At 36.8% G+C, this 22,509-nt stretch overlaps 1 protein-coding gene across 8 annotated transcripts in view; it reads right to left on the bottom strand.

The window, feature by feature from the left end:
* Positions 1-22,509, bottom strand: part of LOC150103932 (mitochondrial potassium channel ATP-binding subunit) — a 320,223-nt gene that overhangs the window by 66,206 nt on the left and 231,508 nt on the right. For all 8 annotated transcript variants that reach the window (XM_090396614.1, XM_090396615.1, XM_090396617.1 and 5 more), the window contains one exon: positions 16,983-17,116. In XM_090396614.1, coding sequence (XP_090252740.1) covers positions 16,983-17,116 — 134 coding nt within the window. The remainder of the gene's footprint in view (positions 1-16,982; positions 17,117-22,509) is intronic.

Consider the following 22,509-nt stretch of genomic DNA (forward strand, 5'->3'; position numbering starts at 1 on the left):
ACATAGCCAGTGGATTGCAGGGGGATATTCAGTTGTTTGCGGATGATGCGAAGCTGGGAAGGATTATTAGTAATAGTGCAGATGTGGTAGCCCTGCAAGAGGATTTAAATAAGCTAGATAGATGGGCAAATGAATGGGGGTGTCAGTTTAATGCAGCAAAATGTAAGGTCTTGAGGTTTGGGAAACATCGATGGGATGCTGCATACTCTATGGGAGGAGTTATACTGGAGGAAGTAGGGGAGACAAGAGATCTGGGGTTGATGATTGATAGAAACCTGAAGTTTAGGGGACATGTTGCAAAGGTGGTGAAGGTAACACAGAGGATTGCTGCTATTATGAGAAGGACACTGACCTGCAGAGATAAGAGGGTTATCATTCCATTGTATAAGTCTCTGATCAGACCACACTTGGATTATTGTTCTCAGATTTGGTCCCCAGGATTTGAAGGGGATAAATTAACTGTGGAAAGGATACAAAGACGGATGACAAAGATGGTTTCAGGACTGTACAAGGATAGTTATGAGGATCGGCTGAGAGAATGTGGACTGCAGACTTTGGTGGATAGAAGAAGGAGAGGTGATATGATTGAGACTTTTAAACTGTTGAGAGGTGGTTACAGGGTTGATACTGGGGAGTTCTTTCGCTTGGTTGATCAGCGGGAAGGAGTGATGACAAGAGGCCATCCCTGGAAGTTACGAAAGGAAACTGTGAGCAAGAGGGTGAGGAGTGGTTTCTTTGTGTGGAGGGTGGTTGAGCCGTGGAATGCATTGCCTGATGGAGTGGTGGGAGCGAGAACGGTCAGTGAGTTTAAAGAGTGGTATGATAAACTTTATGTTTCTCAGGGGGGGACCTCCCCTCGATGAGTCTTTACAGAATTTATGTCTTAGGAAGGACCTCCCTCGATGAGTCTTTTGACTCCTTGGAGGCCTGAATAATAATAATAATAATAATAATAATAATATTGCAGGTGCGCCATCAGTACATATTGAGCTAATCACATCCATTTGATGTTTCAAGAAAAAGTTTTTATTGTGATGATTAAAAACATCAATTTGCTGTCAGTTCCAGTTGATCACAAAATAAAAATTCTTCCAAAATTTCCTTTATGTATTGCACAAATACTAACAATTCACTGCAATTATCAATGTCAGAGGGCTGGCTTTAATAAAATAAAATATCCTGAGGTAAAATATTCTGACTGATGTCTTGAATGTGTGATCGAATCGCATCGTTTGATAATGGAATCTGCTGAATTTTCTTATGTGCTTCAGAACCTAATACAATTTAACACTTTCCAATGTGCACAGGTTCACCAATTCTTCAGCTTTTTTTTCTTCATGCACACAGATATACCACCTGATAAGAAGCTTCTGAACTACTGCAGAGTCAAATTTTGTAATGGTACCGCTGCTATCGAATCATGTCTTCTTAGACTTCAAGATATTAAGTGTATGTCCTGCAGCTTTACCACCATGCTGATGAAATGTTATAACAATTTTGACAGTTTAAGATTGGAGTTTGAAAATATTTTACAACATAAAATGCATTGTGATCTTTGAGGACTGTCTTTCTCTGTTGCACAAGTAAATCCATAAGCAAATTAATTGTCTTTCCATTGGCATCTTTTTGACATGGCAAGGATTATTACAAATAATAAATTAATATTTACATATTATTTAACTATGCATTTGGCTATGGTTTCTTAAGAAAATTATAAAATAATGTGTAAACAAAAATTAATTTTAGTTCTTACTAAATGTTTCAAAATTCAAGATAAAAAATTTAATCAATTGTTCTTTACTTACTGATTACTGCTGGTAAAACAAAAAATAGCATTCGTTTGTCACTGCATCACTTTTTTTGTTGACGTTTGTATACAACAAAATGCCAAGTTTCTCATGACAATGCCAAGAGTATGTGCAGCAAATATCCGTGCATTCAGCTTGGGTGCGTGCGTGAGTGGCAGTACATTCATGGATAATTTTTGAATATAGTGGTTTTTAATTTCTTAAAATGTAACAAATAAAAAATATGTATAACTTATAATTTAATTATACATATAAGTTAATAAATTAATTAACTTCTATGTATAATTTATATATTTAAGATATATAAATATTATATATCTTAAATATAATTTAGTTTGCATAACTTTTTTCCTCTCATGGAAAAAGAAAATGTGATTTAAATAATTAGACAATATATGCTGGAATATTTTCCAGCTCTAGGAATGGTTTCTTGCACCCCTGGTTAAGAAATACTGCCTTATATCCTCATTTTTAATATGATGTTGCCATTGATGCCATCTGTTCATGCCCCTAATTTTTCTCAGGACTCTCATATCTGTGGTCTCTATTCTTTGGTCAAATGTTTTATTTCTAACAGAGCTCTCAGATCCATAAGTTAAAATTGGTTTGAATGCTGTCTTGTATAGTTAATTTAGTGTTTTGACTAATTGCTCTCTTATTCCATATAAATTAATTCAGTTGACTTCCTACCATACCAGCTTTGTTGATCCTGTTGTCTATTGTATTGTATGTAATTTACCATCTGCAGTAAAAATTGTACCTAGGTAGATGAAATGTTTTATTTATTCTATATGTTCTCCATTCACAATGCAGTTGATATTTTCAGAAAATTCTTTTGCCTATTTTCATTGTCTTTGTCTTGTTATTGCTAACCTCCATACCAAATCTATTACAACAGTTATTCGATTTAGTCAGGGAATCTTGCAGACTTGTATCAGATTTATTTAGAAGTATAACATCATCCACATAAAGTAAAGACCTGAGATTAACATCTCCAATTTTGATATCAGATTTAATACCACTTTCCTTCATAATGTGATCCATATAGATAATGAATAATAACAGAGAGGATAATATATATCCTTGTCTGACAGCAGATTTAACATTAAACCATCTTCCTATACTTCCTTCAATTCTAACTGCTGACTTATAACTCAAATAAAGACTAAGTATTTCTTCATATAATGCACCATTGACACCATATAACTGTAACATTTTGATTAGTTGATTTCTGCACCTGCCTTTTTCTGATCTAACAAACTTAAATACAGATCATTGTATTTAAGTTTGTACTTAACAAACTTGGTAATTCCCATGATTTCTCAACTATTTCTCGTAAAGTAAAAATCTGATCCTGACAGCATCTATATGACCTAAATCCAGCTTGTTCTTCACCAAGCTTCCCTTCCACAATCCTTCTCAGCCATTTCTCAAGTATACTTTCAGAAATCTTACCAGGAACACTCAGTAGGAAACACCTCTGTAATTCTCACATTCAATTTTATTTCCCTTTTCACACATGGGTACTATGAGAGCTCTGCTCCAATCATCTGGAATTTGACCCTCTGATCAGGTCTTCTGAATTATGCAATGCAGCCACTGTAAAAATTTTATACCTCCATATTTCAGCATTTCTGGCTGAATTTCATCTACTCCAACTGCCTTTCCATATTTCAGGTTTTTGATGACTTTTTCTACTTCAAGTATGAATATGTATTCCTGACTGCATTCCTATTGGGAGTTTTTTACTATCATGCTGACACTGCTTGTTTCATTTAGCAGTCTTTCAAAATAATTAATCTAGACATCTAGAATATCTATATCTTCAGTCTTCATATCACCTTTATCATCTCTGATTTCTTTTACAGTACTTTTCTTCCATTTCTAAGCATTTTTCAATAGTGTCCAGAATATTTTGACACCTACTTGATATTTATTTTTTATGTTCTTACCACAGTCACCTCATTACTTTTGTTTAGCTAGTTTTATACAGTGCTTTGCTTTCTTACAGTTTTGTATTCTCTAAGAGCACAAGGGGACTTATTTGCCAGGAACTTTTGACATGCGTTCTTCTTTTCCTTCACTGCCTCCTTAACTTCCTTTGTCTACCATGAAGTTATGATTTTTCTATCCTTGCAGACAACTTCACTACATGCTCTCTGGCTGAATCAACCATTACTTCTTCAGGATTTGCCACTGAACATTCAAGGTTTGGTTCTTGTTTTCAAACTCTTTCAATTTATTATTCAATAATATTTGTGTATTTTAGTCTACAGTTTACCTCTGAAACCTGCTCAACCTTGATTCATTTCAAAATTTTCTGACACACTCTTCTTTTCAATATGAAATTCAATTTTATCCTGCTCAAAACTAAATAGTGATCAGTTCCTATTTCAAATCCTCAGTATACTCTTGTGTCCTGAACCTGTGGGAAAGCATCACTATCAACTATAACAGAATTAATGAGACTTTTCTTATTTCTTGCATCTTCTCTCCATGAGAATTTGTGCACATTTTTATGTTGGAAAATGGTGTTAGTAATAACTAATCCATATCCTGAACAGAGATCCAGCAGACATTTACCATTATTATTAGCTTTGACTTTTCTTCAAATTTTCACATTTTTCTATGTCTGGTAATCATTTCCAACTCTACTGTTTAGATCTCCAACAAGGACCAACTTTTCCTTTTTCATTGGACCAGCTGCCTTCTATAATTCAAAAAATTTCCATTTCTTCCTAGGTAGAACCCTCTGTGGAACCAAGCAATAATAAGTCTCATTGTCCAGTTGCCCATTCTGATATTTGTCCACATCACTCAACTTGATATTGCCTGCCATTCAATTATAATGGAAATTACAATGTAAATTAATATTAACTACAATAAATTTAATTAATATTTCCAGTGTTTCAGCAAAGTCAAATTGTCATCATAAAGGAACACAATACAATATGATAACATGCATGCAGGCACTACACTGAGTAATGAGGCAGAGGCAAACAAACATGAGCCTAAAATTGATGTTCTTGGCTGCTGGGCTGAAGTATGGAGGATGACAGCTTACCAAATTTAGGGCAATTTCATGCATCCAAAGCTACCATCCTTCTGTATATCTGGAATACATCAGAAACACTAAAATCTAAAATACTAACACTTACAGACCATATAAAAAAGCTGGCATCTCTTATCCGCTCCATCAAATACCAGCCACAGTCTCTGACTGCCAGGTATTTACCAAGTCCCTTGCAGTTATAAATAAACTATCCTACTATGATCAAAGAGGCTGGACAGCCAACAACAGAATCGCTGAACATAAGGACTATATGAGTGAGACATGGTTGGAAGAGGACGACATCCTGACAGGAATAGAGATGGAAGAGTATAATGTGTTTCATGAGGATAGAAGGGGTAAAAAGAGAGGGGGAGTGCTATTGATGATAGATAAAGAGTTATGTCCATACAAAGTAGAGATGCAAGAGGGAAATAGTGCCAGTGGTTTTGAGGCAGTATGGTGTGAGATAGAGGTGAAGGAATCAAATACTTGGTTGGATGTTGTTATAGACCAGGTAATGTGGATGGTGGTGATAATGAAATGTACAATCAAATTAGCCAAGTAAATAAGAAAAGGGTGATCATTATGGGTGATTTTAATTATGGCAATATACACTGGAATGATGAGATATCAACTGGAAGTAAAGAAAATTAGTTTCTTGAGTTTTTGAGGGATAACTAACTCAGACAGTATGTAAGAGAGGGCACACAAGGATTAAGAGTCTTGGATTTGGTCATCTCATCAGAGGATGTAATTATAAATGAGGTGTCAAATCATCCACCAATTGGTGAGAGTGACCATGAGGTGATTAACTGGGTGGTTGCCAGTAGTGTGAGGACCTCTGTGAGAAAAGAGTATATGCGGAACAACAAGGGGGGGGGGATGATTATGAAGAGTTCAGGAGACAACTTGGGGGTATATAACGGAATGAGGAGTTAGCCTGGAAAAGAGATCAATGCAGCTTGGAGGATTTTCAAAAACTATCTAGTAGATGCAATGTCTAAATGTATTCCAAGGGTGAGAAGGTTAAATAAGGTAGGTGTGAGATGGATGAATAAAGAGATTAAGCATGCGATACAAAGAAAAAGGGCATTGTGGAAGTAGCATAAGAGAAGTGGAAATAACCAATTTCATGAGGTCTACAAAGACCAGGCAAGGAGGATGACTTGGTTGGTGAGGGTAGCTAAAGAGAGGTATAAACAGTGGTTAGCAAATGATGCCAAAGGAGTTCTTTCGATATGTAGCCAGCAAAAGAAAGAATAATTATGGAAGGAACATTGATTGGAGAAAATGGTATAAAGACAGCTGTTGCAGAATGTGTGGTGGAGATACTTAATGAGGCCATAAAGGTCTTTCAATCTTGTGAATGTGACTTCATGGAGAGATCAAGAGCAGTTGATGATGGGGAGCAGAGACTGACTGTAAGTGTGAGCAAGAGGTGTATGGGGAGTTGAGTAAACTAGATGTTAACACGTATTCTGAAGGAATGTGCCAGGGAGTTGACACCTGTCTCGACATATTTTTTTAATACGAGTCTTGCACTCGGTCAAGTTCCTAAGGAGTGGAAGGAGGGCAAGATTGTGCCACTTCATAAGGAGGTGATCGAACTCAAGCATCAAACTATAGGCCAATCTCTGTGTCAGCTATTGTGGTTAAGTTGTTGGAGAAGCTTGTGAGAACTAGGATCCAGAGTTAGGTTGACAACAACGGTATTATCTTTGATGGACAGAATGGATTTGCTAAAGAGAGGTCATGTTTTAGTAATCTACTTACTTATTACAATAAAGTGACTGCTTCCTTGGACAGAGGAGAAGGATACACAGTAATATACTTGGATTTAGCAAAGGTTTTTGATAGAGTACCTCATGATAAGTTGACAGTCAAACTAGAACAGATGGGGTTGGATATTAGACTAGCACATTGGATTGGAGACTAGCTATCTGATGGGTATCAAAAAGTTGTGTATGGAGAAGAGATATCCAGGAAAAGGAAAGTCATTAGTGGAGTGCCTCAGGTGTCTGTTTTAGGGCCATTACTGTTTAACTTATACATTAATGATATTGGCAGAGATTTGGATGGAGATATTCAGTTGTTTGCAAATGATGAAAAGTTGGGACGAACCATGAAGAGTAGTGAAGATGTTGTGGCCTTACAAGAAGACTTGAATAAATTGACTGATTGGGCACAGAAATGGGATGCGAGTTCAATGTTGTAAAATGTAAGGTTTTAAAATTTGAAAAATAAAGATGGGATGCAAAATTTATGCTTGGTGAGGATATATTGTTGGAGGTGGAGGAAATAAGAGATCTGGAGGTGATAGTGGATAAGGATCTGAAATTTAGAGGACATATAGCCAAAATTGTGAAGACAATACAAAGGCTTCTGGGAATGATGCAGAGGACACTGACGTATAGAAGTAGGGAGATTCCCATTGTATAAGGCTTTGATTAGGCCACACATGGACTATTGTGTCTAGATTTGGTCATCTGGTTTTCAGAAGGATGAAGAGATGTTGGAAAGGGTCCAAAGGCGACTGACTAAGGTAGTTTCTGACCTCTTGGAATGTTGAGTATGAGGAAAGATTGAGAAGATGTAATTTGCAGAATCTGGTGGACAGGAAGAAGAAGGGAGATATGATAGAGACCTGCAAGTTGGTTAGGGGTTGTTGTAAGATTAATGCTGGAGAGGTTCTACATAAAATAGTGGGAGATAGGGGGAGAACCAGAGGTCATCTCTAGAAACTGTATAAAGAAGGTGTGAGTAGGGGAGTGAGAGGCAGGTTTTTTGTTCAGAGTTGTGAATGATTGGAACGCCCTGCCTGAGAGTGTGGTGCCTGTAACTAGTTTGAGTGTGTTTAAGACACGGTATGATGGGCTGTGTGTGTGTGAAAAAAGGACCTCCCAGATGAGTCATTGACTCCATGAGGTCTTGGGGCAATAATAATAATTCCTTTCCATCACTACTGCCACTTGGGACTTGCTGAACATGCTTTGGACAGCCACCATACAATATGAGGAAGAAGACATTCTACTCCACCACATCAAATCTAATACAAGAGACTATATGAATTTTCCTCAGCCTTTAAGAAACTATCCAAACCTCAACCAATTTGGTTGCATGAAACTGCCTCAAGTTTGGGAAGCTCTCATCCTCCATACTTCAACCCAGTAACAGCCAAGACTACTCATTTTAGCTCACTAGGGGCATTGTTTAGGACTTTAGGCTCATTTTTGGTTGCCATACTTTAGCCTCATTACTGAGTGGAATGCCTGTATGCATATATCATATTGCAGTGTTCCTTGATGAAGACAAATTTAATAATATAAAATTACACGTGTTCTTCTGACTAGTTTCCCTGTTTTGCAGGATCAAAAACCCTGCCACCTCTGATGAGACTAGGTAATTCATTTTCAATTAAAATGCCCTGATAAAGGTTGCATCCTACAAGGGATTTGAATCTTGGTTTTTCCAATAAAAGGGCTCCATCTGTATTGACTGAGATATGAAAGCTTTTTTCCTTAATCTTTGAATTCCACCCATGAAATATTGCAAACCAATTATCCAGACAAGTTTACAAACAAGATAAGCAGTGTCATAGATGGGCTAAAGATACAATAATCTGGAAACACTGTTCTACAGATCAAACATGGAATTTTTTAAAGCCATTTTAGATCCCCAATATGCTGTGATCCAACCAATAGATCGAATCACTGATTGATCTGTTGGCTAGAAAGCAGAAGTGCTATTCAATCAGCCAACAAGGCTGGAATTTTGGGTCCCATCATGAAGAAAATGGCATTAAACCGAATAGAAAAACTGAAGAAAATGGTGATATTGTGATATACGTGGGCTGTTCAATAAGTAATAAGACTAATTTTACTGTGGTAAAATTAGTGACAAAACCACTCATCACAATATTAATTTCTGTGGAATAAAGAAATGTTGCTGTCCGCATTAACAAAAGAGGTTGATAGATGGCGTATATGGGCTGATGTGCCAGAGTGTCACGTGACTAAACACAAGTGCTCATGGGTGCACCTACAAGGCGCGACCAGTCTTTGAAATGTAAGCGTCCTTGGAACAGATTTATGCAATTAAATTTTGTGTGCATTTGCAAAAATCGGCATTGGACACTTTTAACATGATACGCAAAGCTTTCCACGATGAAGCAATGCCGAGGGCAAGTGTTTTTCGCTGGCATAAAACTTTTAAGGAAGGAAGGCAAAATGTGGAAGATCTTGAATGTAAGGGAAGACCTTCAACGTCCATCACAGAGACAATGATCAACACAGCAGCGATTATCATTAAGCACGTCAAAAGGAATAGTCCATTGCTGAAGAATGGCTTCTTATTGCACCATGATAATGCAAGGCCACATATTGTTGGTTGCGTAGTGGACGTTTTGCAGAAGAACAACACAGACATCCTACCACACACCTTCATACAGTCCTGATCTCGCACTGTGCGATTTCTGGCTGTTTCCTCAGCTCAAGAAACCACTAAGAGGCCGCCATTTCGAAAGCAACAAAGCATGTGTAAAAGCTGCAGAGGCGGTTTTGAAAGCACTCTCAAAAAACGGACTCTCACATGTGTTTAAGAAGTGGACACAATGTTGGGACAAATGCATCGAGTCTCTCACGGTAGTTACTTCGAAAAAGACCATGTAAATGATGACAATTAAAGGTAATCTGTTTTCTGTATAAATATAGTCTTATTACTTATTGAACAGCCTACGTATAAATTTACTGAACTATTTTATCCACTAAACGTTTTTAGAAATGTCTAAACTAATTGGTATGAAAATCCAAATAAAAAAATAAATAAAAATATTATTATTATTATTTATGCCTCCAAGGAGTCAAAAGACACAACGTGGGAGGTCCCTCCTATGAAACACAAAGTCTATCATACCACTCCTTAAACTCATTGACCATTCTCGCTCTCATCACTCTATCAGGCAATGCATTCAGCGGTTCAAACACCCTCCATGCAAAGAAACCACTCCTCACCCTCTTGCTCACAGTTTCCTTTTGTAACTTCCAGGTATGGCCCCTTGTCATCATTCCTTCCCGCTGTTCAACCAAGCGAGAGAACTCCCCAGTGTCAACCCTGTAACCACCTCTTAACAGTTTAAAAGTCTCAATCATATCACCTCTCCTTCTCCTATCCACCAAACTCTGTTCAACCAAGCAAGAGAACTCCCCAGTGTCAACCCTGTAACCACCTCTCAACAGTTTAAAAGTCTCAATCATATCCCCTCACCTTCTTCTATCCACCAAACTCTGCAGTCCACATTCCCTCAGCTGATCCTAAAACTAACATTGTACAGTCCTGAAACTGTCTTTGTTATCCGCCTCTGTACCCTTTCCACAGAATCAAATCCTGGGGACCAAATCTGAGAACAATAGTCTAAGTGTGATCTGATCAGGGTCTTATACAATGGAATGATAACTCTTTTATCTCTGCAGGTCAGTACCCTTCTCGTTATTGCAGTAATCCTCTGTGTTACCTTCACCACCTTTGCAATATGTCCCCTAAATTTCAGGTTTCTATCAATCATCAACCCCAGATTTCTTGTCTCCCTTACTTCCTCCAGTATATCTCCTCCAACAGAGTATGCAGCGTCCCATCGATGTGTCAAAAAAAGAAAAGAAAAGAAAGCAGGCAGGAATATAGAAATATCGATTGCATTTTGATTGGAGAACCTATAGAACAGTTAAGATATTTCATCTATTTTAAGAACAATTTTTAGTTAAAGTGGCTAATTAAAAATGGAAGTAGATAACAGAATAAACAGAGCTGGTACAGTGGGGAGTAAACTGAATAAATTTATATGAAATAAGAGAGAAATTAGTCAAAACAATAAACTAGTTATATACAAAACACTGTTCACAGCAATTTTAGCTTTTGTATCAGAGAGCTGGATTAGAAATAAAACAGTTGATCAAAGATCACAGATACAAAAGTTCTGAGAAAAATTAGTGTAATAAACTGATGGCATCAATCATATTAAAAATGAAAATATTTGGAATTACTTGATATAATTAGAATTCAGAATGCGCCAGCAAAGATAGTAAAACAGGTACTTGATTCAAAGATATCAAGAAGTTGTAGAACTTGGTTACAAAGTACCGTATATTATCGCGTATAATGTGAATAATTTAGGGTAAAAAATAATACTTAAAGTTAGGGGTTCGCATTATATGCGGATCCTAAAAAATATAACATCTTATTAGACTTGCACACGCAATATATACAATCTAATGCCTATGCAACCAAATCTAATTGACCCACTCGTATTCGGCGACCAAGCGTGCATCGTATCTGCACATAAAGCTACTTATGTTACTGGCTTTATGCGCAGATACGATGTGCGCTCTGTCGCCAAATGATAGAGCACAGTGAGATAGATAAAGCACAGCTAGGTATATCGGTTTAACCACAGCTCATTTTAAATATTATTCGTTAAACAAAGCTAGCCTGAAAATGAGCCAACAGAAACGTAAACGTTCATCTTTTGAAGCAGGATTTAAATTGCGTGTTGGGCAGTTTGCAGAAGAACATAATAACAGTGTTGCTATGAGAGAATTTGGTGTAGCAGAGAGTAATATTAGACTTTGGCGTAAGCAAAAAGACAGTCTTGAAAAAATCCCCAAAACGAAACGTGTCCATCGTGAAGATGTAGCATCCTTTCCAGACTCGAAGAAGAGCTAAATGAATAGATTTTGATTAACGACAAGATGGAATTATAGTAACAAGAAATGCAATTCGTTTTTGAGCTCTACAACTCAAGAATGGTAAATTCAAGGACACACCAGGTAATTCATCTTTTCTTGCTTCGCCTGGGTGGTGCAACACATTTATAGAACGCAAAGCATTAACATTATGACACTGAACAAAAATTGTGCAGAAGTTACCAAAGCAGCTTGAAGAAAAAGTGCAGTTCTTCCATAAATTTATCATAAAATTATGGAAGTGTCACGGAGATGAACTTTCCCAAATTGGCAATATGGATGAGACATCCATGTACTTTGTTATGCCTGGGAATCGAACAGTAAACTCAATTGGTGAAAAGGGTGTCTTCATAAAAACAACGAACATGAAAAAACGCATTTTACCATTGTTCTAGCATGCATGGCATACATAACCAAATTAAAGCCAACAGTGATATTTAAAAGAAAGAAAATTCCGAAGCATATGAAATTTCCGCCAGGTGTAATTGTTCGCGCCAATCAGAAAGGTTGGATGGATGAAGAAGGTGTACAATTGTGGCTGGATCAAGTATGGAACATACGTCTGGGTAGCTTGTTACGTCAACAAAGCATGCTAGTCTGGGATATGTTCCGGGTGCATTTAACAGAGGCAAGCAAAGAGACAGCATGTGAGCTACATACAGACCTAGCAGTCACACCAGGTGGTTTAACTTCCATTTTGCAGCCGCTTGATCTCAGCTTGAATAAGCCATTTAAAGATCACTTACGTGAAAAATGGAGAGAATGGATGTCATCTGGTTTGGTAAAGATGACAAAGGGTGGAAATTTTCAGAAGCCTGAGATCACCCTAATCACCAGCTGGGTTAAAGAAGCATGAGATTCAATAACATCTGAAATGATTCAACGCTAATTTCTTAAATGTGGAATAAGTAATTCAATGGATGGATCCGAAGATCACGTCATATACGAAAGGAGGATGATGCACAACAAAATGGAAAGCATGAAGACGATGACGACAACTGCTACACTGATGACGCAATCCCTACAGATGAATTTATAAATGAAATGTTTGATGACTCAAAAGATGAAGAAGAATTTAAAGGATTTTGACATTTTGTTTTAAAATAAATATTTCTTTCATTAATTTGTATTGTTTTGACATTTTGTTTTAAAATGAATATTTCTTTTGTTAATTTGTATTGTATTATTTATAATGTTATGGAACAAGATTAACAGATCGCATTATACGTGGACATGGCATTTTAGGGCTAGTTTTCAAACAAAATTTCTAGTTCGCATTATATGCGATAATATACGGTAAATTATATTTGTTGGGAGTTTTCTTCCACTTGATTAGACTATAATAAATTTAGTTTAATCCTTTGTCCACGTGTAACCAAACAAAGTTTGCACCTGAAGTATCTTCAGGACTGAGGAAACTCATAGTAAGGGTGGACCAAGCTCTCATCACTCCTTGCTTAGTATCTCCCATAATGCAAAGCACATCTCCTTATGGACATGTATAATGCTATGCATTAAGGGAAGGGCCACTATCCAGATCGGTTTCGACCTTTATTGAATGCTCAAGTACAGGTCAAACTCCAAAAACTCAGTGTTGTTCCCCTCAGTAACAGGCTCACCCTGCCACTGAGAAGAACTCTCAGAACTGGCTGGCTCTACACCGTGGCAGGCTCACCCTGCCACTGAGCAGAGCCGCTCATTTGCTCATATGTCATCTGAGAGGGTAACAGCAACAGCCGAGCCTCAGTTAACTTCATGGGCTACAGCACTGCCATTCATTACCCCACCCCCAGGTCCTGGGTGACAGCAACAGCAGAGCCTCAGTTAAAACTTCATGGGCTACAGCATTACCATTCATCACCCAACCTTCCACCCAGTTTCAACCTTTATTGAGGTCTCGTCAGTGGCAGCCAGACCCAGAGATGGTGATACCAAGATGGAAGCAATGGAGAAGTCATATTTACCTATATGAGTTGCCGAAAGGTGTCTCACCTTATTATTAAATTACTCTGGATTTAGGAGAAAGATGTTGGAAGTTTTTTCCCACTTGGTTAGACTATAATAAATTTAGTTTAATCCTTTATCCAAGTATAAGCAAACAAAGTTTGCACATGAAGTAACTTCAGGACTAAGACAAGGAGAGATGAGAGCTTGGTCCACCTTTACCATGAGTTGCCTCAGTCCTGAAGATACTTCAGGTGCAAACCTTGTTTGCTTACACTTGGATAAAGGATTAAACTAAATTTATTAGTTTAATAGTCTAGCCAAGTGGGGGGAAAACTTCCAACATCTAAATCCAGAGTAATTTAATAATAAGGTGAGACACCTTTTGGCAACTCATATAGGTAAATATGACTTATCCATTGTTTCCACCTTGGTATCACCACCTCTGAGTCTGGCTCCCACTAACGAAACCTCAATAAAGGTCGAAACAGGTTGGAAGCTTGGATGATGAATGGCAATGCTGTACCCCATGAAGTTTTAACTGAGGCATGACTGTTGCTGTTACACCTCAGATGACATATGAGCAAATGAGCAGCTCTGCTCAGTGGTGCGGTGAGCCTGCCACGGGGTAGAGCCAAAGCTGAGAGTTCTTCTCAGTGGCAGGGTGAGCCTGTTACTGAGTTTTTGGAGTTTGACCTGTACTTGAACATTCAATAAAGGTTGAAACCAGTCTGGGTAGTGGCCCTTCACTTAATGCATAGCATCATACATGTATCTCCACAAGGAGATGTGCTTTACATTATGGGAGATACTAAGACAAGGAGTGATGAGAGCTTGGGCCACCTTTACCATGAGTTGCCTCAGTCCTGAAGATACTTCAGGCACAAACTTTGTTTGCTTACACTTGGATAAAGGATTAAACGAAATTTATTATAGTCTAACAAAGTGGAAGAAAACTCCCAACATCTTTCTCTAAATCCAGAGTAATTTAATAATAAGGTGAGACAACTTTTGGCAACTCGTATAGGTAAATATGACTTCTCCATTGCTTCCACCTTGGTATCACCACTTCTGGGTCTGGCTCCCACTAATGAGACCTCAATAAAGGTTGAAACTGGTTGGAAGCTGGGGTGATAAATGGCAATAGTTTTAACTGAGGCCTGGCTGTTGCTGTCACTCAGGTCCTGGGTGTGTGTGTGTGGGGGGGGGGGGGGGTAGTGAGTGGCAATGCTGTAGCCATGAAGTTAACTGATGCATGGCTGTTGCTCCCTTGGACGAGATATGAGCAAATGAGCGGCTCTGCTCAGTGGCGGGGTGAGCCTGCCATGATGTAGAGCCAACTAGTTCTGAGAGTTCTTCTCAGTGGCAAGGTAAGCCTGTTACTGAGGGGAAAAATGCTGAGTTTTTGGAGTTTGACCTGTATTTGAACATTCAATAAAGGTCAAAACCGGTCTGGGTAGTGGCCCTTCCCTTAATGCATAGCATTATACATGTCTTCAAGGAGATGTGTTTTGCATTATGGGAGATACTAAGACAATGAGTGATGAGAGCTTGGTCCACCTGAGAGCTTGGTTCCCTGAGTTGCCTCAGTCCTGAAGGTACTTCAGGCGCAAACTTTGTTTACTTACACTTGGATAAAGGATTAAACTAAATTTATTATAAATTACATTTGCTAAAAAATATATTCTTCTTTAATCCTTTAACTAAGTGTAAGCAAACAAATTTTGCATGTGAAATATTTTCACGACTAGGTTAGTGAGTATATAGAGGCAAACGACTTCACATCAACTGTCTTTGTATCCCATAACACAAACAAACTTCATTTTAAAAGATGTGCATAATGCATAATATGTATTCACTACTCAGACTAGTTATGAGCTGTACTGAGCCAGACTCAGGAAAATAGATCTGGCTTCCACCGATGAGGCCTCAATAAAGGTCAGAATCCAGAATAGTTCTGACATTTCTTTTTACACTTCTTTAAATTTTGAATGCAAATTTAAAGACTATATAAAAAAAAAAAAAACTGTGCATAAAGAAGCTGTGCTTCTTTCAGATGTGCATAATGCTATGCATTATGGACATCTGAAAGAAGTATTCAGTGCATTATGAGATACTAAGGCAATTGATGTGAAGTCATTAGTCTTTACATACAAGTAGCCTAGTTGTGAAGATATTTCATGTGCAAACTTTGCTTACACTTGGATAATGATTAATCAAAAATACAAGTTCATGGCAAATATAATTTCATTGTAACAAAGTGAAAAAACTTTCTAGAACTATCTCTGGTCGGGAGTATTTTGATAATAAGGTGATACACATTTTCCCTATTTGTATATGGGAAATACAGTCAATCCTCAATGTATAACAGGTTTCCATCCTTATGATCCCAGCATAAGTTGAAAACATTGGCATTTGGAAATCACCACATGCACGTTAAGGATGTGTTAATAATTAATGTGCCTGAATGCTAAAAATATATAGATTTATTTTTCTAGATTTTTAAACTAATTTTACTATTTATTAAAGATGCCAAGAAATTATATTCTTGGTTTAATCCTTTATCCAAGTGTAAGCAAACAAAGTTTGCATGTGAAGTAATTTCACAACTGGACAACTTGTATATAGAGGGGCTAATGACTTCACATTACTTGATATACAAGTTGTTCAGTCATGAAGGTACCTCATGTGCAAACTTTGCTTACACTTGGATAAATGATTAAACCAAGAATATAATTTCTTGGCATCTTTAATTTATAGTATAACCAAGTGGAAAAACTTTCAACATAATTTTACTATTTGTTTAAAGTACTGTACAGTAATAAATCATGAAACACGAGTATGCAGTGCTTCTGTACACTTACCAGTAAAATAATCAGAGAAAACATATCATGAAGCAATTTGACAATTCATCAGAAGAGACAGGAATCCAGGTAATAAACAACAAATTCTTCAAATTCAGGAATTGCAACAAACCACTTTGAGGATGGTTTACAAGATGCATAACTTGTGGTAGGTTTATATTTATTTTCTATGGATAAAGTGACAGCAGGAGTGGGCTCCTTCAAAAATGTTTGCATTACATCCAAGTTAGTCTACAAAGGGTTCCTTTTCTTTTTCTGCATGCTTTTCTCTGTAGCAAGCAATTTCAGCTTGCATTATTCTTCTATTACTTTGCTATATCTCTCCATGTTGAGATCCATTTCCTCAAACAACCAAACCATCTTATTAACAGAGGCAAATGTCTCTTATAGACTGATAGGAATTTACATGTAAATTGTAGAACTATCGGGTGGGTATAGATGATTAAGGATTTGTGTTACTAGTTTGTTTCTGTATTATCAATTAACTCAAGAGAAAAGTATTTTTTTTTACACTTTTTTTCACTCTCAATATTAATGCATTATTAAAGTTAAAGTACTTGTTAAATAAACTTCCATGCACCTGACTAATAAATCCAATAACATGTCCTCGTAGCCATGCTAAATCTAAGTCTTGAAGATTGAAGCCATCAATAAAAACACTACCAGAAGAAATATTGTAGAATCTTTCCAGTAAAAATGCAACAGTGGATTTCCCTGAAGAAAAAATAAAATATTAAATATAATCAATTACAAATCCATACATAAAAATAATTAAAGTTCTTTAACATAAGTTGAACAGTGGAAGAGCAATTAAAAGCAATTAAAAAGGTTTTGTAAATCTTGAGCTGAATTGTTTATAGAATGACTAGTTGCATTTATCATATATAATTATGAGTACAGCTGGGGAATTATTGACACTGGTTCTGATAAACAATAACCATTAAAAGACCATAGCTGTATAAAATGCATAATACATACAGAAGAAACTAATATTTGCATTAAAAAAAAAAAAGACATGATGTGGAGAGGGAAGATCAATGAACTTAACTGCTCATCATCATCATCATCATCATCAAATTCCTGCCATGTACCCTCAAGGGGTGTACAGGATATGATAGTACTACATGAAAAAAATTTTACATCATCACTAACTTCCTATCTACAATTTTCCTCCAAATCAGTCTGTTACTTGTCAAGACTCAAACATTATCAGATCTTACATTTCTATCATCTAAGGCACTTTGTACTGTATCAATCCACCTATATCTTGGTCTTCCTCTGGGTCGTTTTCCTGCCAACCTGGCAGAGAACACTTGTTTTGCTAATCTTTCCTCACCCATTCTGATTAGGTGAACATACTACCTGAGATTAGCTCTGCTAACGCATTCCTGGATGCTGACAATGGCAAGTTCTTTCCTAATATCCTCGTTTTTAATATGATATTGCCATTGATGCCATCTGTTCACGCCTCTAATCTTTCTCAGGACTCTCATATCTGCGGTCTCTAGTCTTTGGTCAAGTGTTTTACTTCTGATCCAGGACTTAACTGCTCTCTTCTTAAAATTCAAGTCTAGTATGTTTTTGGGACACAACTGTAAAAATAAAAAAAAAAATAAAGAAATAAATAAAAAGATCATTCTGTGATTGAGAAAGGAAGAGTAAAGATTGAGAGTAAAGGGGGAGAAGGTGTCTCATTATCAGTAAAAAAAAAAAAATGGTACTGTAAATATTAAAAATAATATTAGAAAAAAAATGGGAAATGCAAAATGGGTGACTTCGATGTTATCTTAGGTTTTAGTAGCAGCAGTAGTGGTGTGCTGGAAATGAATGAATGTTAGCAGAAAGATATGAGAGTAATCGAGGATGAGGAAAGTCAGCTTTTGGAATTACAGCTGAAGCAACTAAGGATCTGAGCACTATATATTATGCTTGTTGACTGTATGTATTCTTCTGGTCAGTTTAACTGTTTTTGGGATGAAATCCTGCTACTTCTGTATGAAATCAAAAAACTCATCATTAGTTGAAAGTTCTTATGAAAGTTTTTTTCACTTCCTAGATGAGATTCAAATGCCAGAATTTTCCAACCAAAGGCCATCAGTACCAAATGAACCATGGAGGCACCCCAGAAAGTGAACATGAGATGGCAAAGGATTTAACATTAGATATTAAATTAGTGCAGCATCCAGCTTATTGGATGCCAGCCTGAAGTGGCTTGAAAAAAGTTCCATCTTTGGTCTCTAGAACAGGGGTTTCTGGAATATGCAAAAAAAAAAAAAAAAAAAAAAAACAATTACAAAAAAAGATATAAAATTAATAAAAAAAAAAAAAAAAAACATGGCCCATCCATGGTAGAGATGTACTATAGGTTTACTAATAATGAGTGGGAAATGCATAAAAAAGGGTAGTTTTAAGGAATGGGCTTGATTGTATTAGTGAATTTCAAGAGAAGTCAGGATGTTTGGGTGGGGGGGAGGAGAGAGAGAGGAAGCAGAAAGTGGTGAAAATGTTGCAGAGGCTGAAGGAAGAAATTAGGATTGAGAAAGTTGTGGGAATGAGAGAGAGAGAGAGAGAGAGAGAGAGAGGAAGCAGAAAGTGGCAAAAAAGTTTAAGAGGGTGAAGGAAGAAATTAGGATTGAAAAAGTTGTGGGAATGAGAGAGAGGGAGAGAGAGAGAGAGAGAGAATGGGGACTCGGGAAAAGAGAGGAAGTTGAGAGAGAAAGGATAAAGAGAAGAGAGGGAGGGGTAAGTGAGAGAGAGAGAGAGAGAGATGTAGGTGAGGGAGAAATCAAAAGATGAGTGAGGCATGTGATGTCTGGAGGAACAACAGCAGTGTGGCTATGGCAATGAAATGAGGTGAGAATGCGGATGAGATGATAGTCATGGCTGGTATGAACAATTTGAGAGAAGCTGAATTAGGGTAGAGTGATTTTAAGTCAATATCAGAGATTGTGCAGCAAAAAAAAAGTGTGGAAGAGAAGATAGTGAATGTAATAGATAACAGAAAAGAACTATGCAAGAAATGGGATGTATCTAAATGTGGAAAGATGCAGATATTTAAGGAGATTGTTGTTCTCTAGACAAGTGAGAGTATTAAAACAGACAAACTTAAGTTGCTAGAGAAGACAGTAGCAGCTGTAGTAACTGGTGCAGATAGTTGTGTGTAGTCTAGGGAAGGTAATAACAGAAATAAGAATACTGATATTGCACTGATATTTCTCTATACAAATGCCTGGAATATCAGGAATAAGGGGAATAAATTGGTGATGTTGATGGGAACAAAATCTCCAAAGGTTATTGGAATTAGTGAAACATGGCATACAGAATATGATATCCTGACAGGAATAGAAGGGTTTAACAAGCAGGGTGGGTGGGGAGAAAAAAGGTGTATAGTGGAGGTGCTATTTATGGTAAGTTATAAGTTGTACCTTCTCAGAGTAGAGATAACTTGGAAGCAATTTGGAATTATAAGGTGATTCTAGTAGTCTTAGAAATCAGCATGGGACATTTCCATAGATGCAAGAATTTTAAGGGAGGGGGGGGGATAGAGAGTAAGAGAGAGAGAGAGAGATCTGAAGTGCATGGAAGCAAGTTAAACAATAATTAGCAGTAACAATGACAAACTGTATATTTAAAGTGAAAAAAAAAAAAGATACAACCATTTATTGTAAAATAGATGATAAAAATCAAAGAAGAATAGTGGATGACAAAGATGTTTTGGAACATATAAAGAGAGGAGCAGCAGAGATTAGCTGCATCAGGAATATATGACTCAAGGTAGGAAAGTGACTAGTATAGTAAAGAAGATAAAATTGGAATATGAAAAGAGATTAGCACTGCAATCCAAGGAATAATGAATAAATATTGGCCATATAACAAAAGAATTCCTTAAGGAATTCTTTTGTTACGTGGTCAGTAGGAGCAGAAATTATTGCATAGGAATGACCTTAAATGGAGACAGTGGATAAGTGATTAATGCAAATGACATAGTGGAGCTGCTTAATGATGATCACTTTATTGGGAGATAAAGTGATCATCATCTAAGAATAAAACCTGGAAAAACAGGTTTTATTCTTAGAGAGAAAGAGAGAGATGGTGAGTGTTAAAGGTTTAGAAGTGCACGAGGAAGATATATTTTGAATACAAATACAAGTACTTGGAATGTCAGCAGTAGGACTGAATTAGGTTTCGCCATGTGTTTTAAAAAGAAAATGTTATTATTCCAGTATTACAGTAGCCTCCAAGGAGATGGCAGACTCATTATCGGGGTGTCTACTTAAGTAGCAACATGTCTATCATATTGAAACTTGAAATCATTTACACTCCTTACATTCATAATGCATCTGGCAATGCGTTCTACTCACCAACCACTCTCCATGTAAAAAATCTATTCCTCACGCCATCCCTCAACACAACTTTATGCAAATTCCAAGGATGGCCTCTTGTTCTTCCCATCTTACCCACAACTCTTTTCATAATCCCTTCTGTATTGATCTGATAAAATCTCTTCAAACTGGAATGTCGCTATCATATCAATTATTTTCCTCCTAATCACCAAACTCTACAATCTATATTCCCTCAACTATTCTGCATACCAAACATTTCATACACCTCATATTACTTTGATCATATGGCTATGGATCCTCTCTAGTGTTTCCACATCACAATGAAAACTAAGTTACCAAGTTTGAGCACAATAGTCCATGTGTGGTCTGATCAATGCCTTATACAGAGGCATCACCACCTGATTATCTCTACATGGCAGTGTACTTCTTTATCATAGCAGCAATACGATGTGCAGCCTTCACAACACTTGCAGTGCATCCTTGGAACTTTAGTCCAATGTCTACCATTCACTGCAAAATTCTGAATCTCATCCACTTCCTGAACACAGCTCCACCAATACAGTACACAGCCTTATATATCTCTACACTCCAAAGCATAGCACCATGAATTTATTAGTATTAAAATTTCACTTATTTGTCCAGTGGATATAAGAATGTTGTAGAGCCACTGAAAATTAATTAAAGCATCTAATCATCTATAACTTGTATACAATTTTGGCTGGGCTTTTTCTAGAAAATTCTCTTTTTTTTCAGTATCATTTCTAAACTGGTACATTGTAAAAAAATAATAAATCATAATAATAATAATAAATTAATTAATTAATTAAATACAAATTTCATGTCTCTATACTAATGACCAGTTCTCAGAAACTGGTTTGAGCTAATTAAAAATTATTAGAAAATCAATGTTATTACTTTTGTATTTAATTTTGTATTTTGTAATAGAATAAAAATCACTTCCCAAAACTTAGTGACTGGTATACAATCTGAACAGTTAAGGATCAGATGATTTCATGTTTCAAGGAAAAGATGATCAAATCTGAACTTGCTGGAATGAAGAATCTTTGTCTGCTTCCAAAGAACTCTGAGGTTAGTGTCAATATCATGACAAGCAAGGCCAGACTAGTCTGGTTGATGGATGATAATTATTAACAATTTTTTGAATGGTAGTTTTGTTGTATCCATTACATATTAGATTGTTTTGAATTTTCTCATTTTATCAACCAAAAAACAAAACATTCAACGCCGTTTTTTGAACTTTCCGACGGAAAATGGAAAATCATTAAAGAAGGACATCTACAAACTAGCTGAAGAATGCAACATCGATTCTAAGAATATCATCAGGTGCCATCGTTTCGCCAATAAATAAAGGAAAGGATGGAATGAACTTTCCATGCCTAGAAAAGTGACTTGTGATACACCGACAAGTACATCAAAATTAATAACAGCGATCAACAACAAGTTCAAAGACACTTGTCGCCAATCGCACATACATGCTCCACCAGATTTAACATTTGCACAAAGGAAACAAGGATGCCAGCTTTGAAGACAACTTGAAGAAAAACATCAAAATAGTGACAACAGTTGGATCAACAACTACAGACAAGTTAAATTGGTGCATAAACCAGTGATGCCACTAGTAGCCACCATGGAGACTAGCATGCAGGCACTGCATAGGAAATGTTTAAGACCCTTGCAGTCAAACATATAACTCACAAAACCCTACATATCTATTTCACCAATATCCGTAGCCTTAAGCAAGTT

The sequence above is a fragment of the Typopeltis vanoorti genome, chromosome 8, assembly GCF_054136105.1.
Source record: "Typopeltis vanoorti isolate ZY-2024b chromosome 8, IOZ_Tvanoo_1.0, whole genome shotgun sequence".
NCBI lineage: Eukaryota > Metazoa > Arthropoda > Arachnida > Uropygi > Thelyphonidae > Typopeltis > Typopeltis vanoorti.